The sequence below is a fragment of the Triticum dicoccoides genome, chromosome 1B (genome assembly GCF_002162155.2).
Source record: "Triticum dicoccoides isolate Atlit2015 ecotype Zavitan chromosome 1B, WEW_v2.0, whole genome shotgun sequence".
Lineage (NCBI taxonomy): Eukaryota > Viridiplantae > Streptophyta > Magnoliopsida > Poales > Poaceae > Triticum > Triticum dicoccoides.
The window spans coordinates 147,976,010-147,979,409 of record NC_041381.1 but is presented as its reverse complement, the minus strand read 5'-3'; the positions used below and the strand labels follow the sequence as shown (position 1 = coordinate 147,979,409).

The 3,400-nt window shown below is 47.7% G+C and overlaps 1 protein-coding gene across 1 annotated transcript; it reads left to right on the top strand.

Annotated features, from left to right (window-relative positions):
• The first annotated feature begins 1,120 nt into the window (after positions 1 to 1,120).
• On the top strand, positions 1,121 to 3,157 carry LOC119324201 (putative F-box/LRR-repeat protein At5g02700). Its single transcript, XM_037597966.1, has 3 exons — positions 1,121 to 2,176; positions 2,268 to 2,384; positions 2,518 to 3,157. The coding sequence occupies exons 1-3, from the start codon at positions 1,181 to 1,183 to the stop codon at positions 2,857 to 2,859; spliced, it is 1,455 nt and encodes a 484-aa protein (XP_037453863.1). The 5' UTR covers positions 1,121 to 1,180; the 3' UTR covers positions 2,860 to 3,157.
• Positions 3,158 to 3,400: the final 243 nt, after the last annotated feature.

Sequence of the window (3,400 nt, the reverse complement as noted above, 5' to 3'; positions counted from 1 at the left end):
GCCATCGCTGACGCATGGGCCTGAGGTGGACGGTCGTCATTAATAAAGCTGACCGTGGTAGTTGGACGGCCGCCAGGTAGGAACGCAGCGGACACCGAGAAGGAGCGTGAGGCGCCCGCTTCGCGTCCGCACCGACGCGTTTCTGGCGTAAATTTGGGCCGCAAATGGGTCCGCATGAACGCGAAGCGGACTCTTGCGAATGGGTCGACGCGTTGGGCCTCCACTTTTGTCCGCGCCGAACCAAACGAATGGCGGCGAACCAAATGGATACCTGCGTTGGAGTTGCTCTGAGGAGCTCCCACGTAACCGATGGGAGCCGGGTATTGGATAGGAGAACGCAGATGCCGTGGAAGGGCACGTGGCGTCATCTAGAAGTGGGTATGCACGGGACAGGGTTTGCAGCTAGTACGCACAAAAGGATTGCAAAAAATTATAGATGCGATAATACAAGCACAATCACTAGAAAAAAAATCAAACACTAGCTAAACACTCTGATTTTCACGCAGTTTTGGTAACACTCTTTTTAGATGGGCAACCATAATTTCAAGGATTCTGGTAAATCCATGTTCGCACCAAAATACAACATATGTTATCAGTATCAGCGCTATCTGAAATCGAATCTATTTCCCCCGCAAAAAAGGGGGAAAACTCGAGTTTTTTTTAAGCATCAGTACAGACACAAGCGCTCATATACACGCGCATACACTCACCCCTATGAACGCACACACGCACATCCTACCCCTATGAGCACCTCCGAAAGACTGAGCATATCATCTTGAGATTTACGAAGCCACGTAGGCGCCTCGTCGTCGACGGGAACGTCCCCTCCCACTGAAAGCACATCGCCGGAAATCCTGAAATAAATCCAGGAATAATGCGAGCACCAGGATTTAAACCCTGGTGGATTGGGGATACCACTGTCCACCAAACCATCTCAACCACAGGTTGATTCGCAAAAAAAACTCGAATGTAATGTGAAAGAAATCACAATTTCAATCCAAAACGATGGCCATACAGCCAAATTAAAAATACCAATTTTGTTTGGTTAAGAAACACCCAGGCCCAGTCCAGCCCAACAAGGTGAGCAGGAGAGGGCCCTTATGCTGCGTTTCGTTCCCATTCCCCCCATTCCGTCCCAGCAGAGCCGCACCACCCAAATCCCCTGTTCCCACGGCCGGACATGAACAGGACGGTGGCGGCGATACCCGCGGTCAGGAAGACGGAGGCGGAGGCTCAGGTGGCGGCGCCCGCACCCAAGAGGCTCGCTTCCGCCGGAACCGCCGGGCGCAGGCCCCGGAAGCGGATCCGCGAGGATAAGCTTGTCAGCGACGGGGATCTCATCAGCCATGGCGATCTCATCAGCAAACTCCCCGATGACATCCTCGGTACCATCATCTCCCTCCTCCCCACCAAAGACGGCGCCCGCACGCAGGCCATCGCTCGCAGATGGCGCCCTCTCTGGCGCTTAGCGCCTCTCAACCTCCACGCCTCCTACCACCTCTGCTCCAAACAGTTCAAGAGCCTCTCCGTCGTCTCCAGGATCCTCTCCGACCACCCTGGACCTGCCCGCCGTTTCGTCTTCAGCCTCGTCCGCCTCCACAAAGCGAAAAAAAGGCACGCCGAGGAATCCGCTCAGATCGAGAACTGGTTCCACTCCCGAGCCCTCAGAAACCTTAAGGAGCTCGACATCAGCTTCGACCTCTTGGACTATGTACATGAGAAGCTTTATCCGCTGCCCTCATCAGTGTTCTGCTTAGCACCAACTCTCCTCGTGGCCACAATCGGCTTCTGCAAATTCCCAAAGGAGATCACTCATTCGCTTAGTTTTCCGTTGCTCAAGCAGCTCAACCTGCGGCGCGTTTCCATCTGCCAGGATGTCTTCCATGGGGTGCTCTCTGCCTGCCATCTGTTGGAGTCGCTTGAATTGCAGGAAATTCGTGATACGAATTGCTTGCGCATTAGCTCGGCAACTCTTAGGAGTGTGAGCCTCTGCGCTTGTTTTGCAGCCAAAGGAGAATTGTTCATTGAAGACGCACCTCTCCTTGAAAGGCTGCTACTACCTTGTCCGCGCGAAGGGCGTGAGACTATTCGGATAATCAAGGCACCTAAACTGGATATACTGGGCCTTTTGTCTCCCCGCATCTCCCAAACTGAGATTGCTAATGTAGTCTTCCAGGTAGCAACACCATAATCATCTTAACTCTTACATGCAGCATCATTACATTTTAATATTCATTCTTTTGTTTTATGCCCATTCTTTTGTTCAGAGGAATAATACGATAGCCACAGTGAAGGTTCTGGCTCTCGAGTTCCCGGTCCCTGATTTGAATGCTGTTATTGACGTCTTAAGATGCTTCCCGTGCTTGGAAAAGCTTCATGTCATTGTGAGTATACTCATCCTTGCTTTCTTTCAAATGTCAAAATAAATATTTGATTCGGCAGAGACAATAATCTGTTGGATATATAATCTAGTCTAGTTAAGATTTACTTTAACATGCCTCTTCTTTACTTTTCCAGTGGGAGAAATACTTGAACATAGGTATGAAAAATGCACGTCAGTATGACCCACTAGATCCGGTCAAAGGCCTTGATACCCATCTAAAAAAACTGGTATTGAAAAATTATGAGGGCAGTGAGCAAGATGTTGGCTTTGCCAAGTTCTTTATTTTGAACGCAAAAGTGCTCAAGGAACTCAAATTTGGAGTCAGTCATAGGATCAACAAACAATGGGTGGCTGATCAATACAGGCTGCTAGAAATGGAAAATAGAGCTTCTCGGGGCGCTCAATTGGAATTCATACAAAATGATTATGGGTCGTCTTTGGATGCCCATGATTTGTCAACTGCCGATCCCTTTTAACTGTTATTTGGTAAATGAAGATGAATAGATGACGATCTTTCAGAATAAGCATGTCAATGGTTTATCTGTGACTCATCCCATTGACTTTGCAGACAAGGTTGATTGTATACCTAAGGAATCTAATGTCTTTTACTTAGGTTGATGCTCGAAGATCGCAGTGTATTTTGTCTGGTCCTTAAATTGGATGTGCCGCTACATTTATGGTCTACTATTCCTTTGTGATTCCGAACATGCATTGGATGTCATGCAAAAATAGTTAATTGCCAAAACATGTAACTGGGAAAGATTGTGGATGCTACCTAGATTGTTCCAGTTGCATTATGTTTTCTCTGAGAAAGTATGGATGTCGTTCCAGTTTCAGTCAACAATGCAATGTTTGTGCTGAAAAGTTACTTCTGTTTCAGTCAAGAATTTGTGCTTGTTTAGAAAACTCAACTATCCTTTTCTACACAAAAGTATCCACCTTAAGTGCTACTTTTTCATTGCTGCAAATGGTCAACCTAGTACTGTTGATATATGTCATTCCAATGTCACTAACAAT

Coding starts and splice junctions, on each gene's coding strand:
- LOC119324201 (XM_037597966.1), top strand. CDS start 1,181: ATGAACAGGACGGTGGCGGCGATACCCGCGGTCAGGAAGACGGAGGCG. Junction 2,177..2,267: donor TTGCTAATGTAGTCTTCCAG/GTAGCAACACCA, acceptor TCTTTTGTTCAG/AGGAATAATACGATAGCCAC. Junction 2,385..2,517: donor TGGAAAAGCTTCATGTCATT/GTGAGTATACTC, acceptor TTACTTTTCCAG/TGGGAGAAATACTTGAACAT.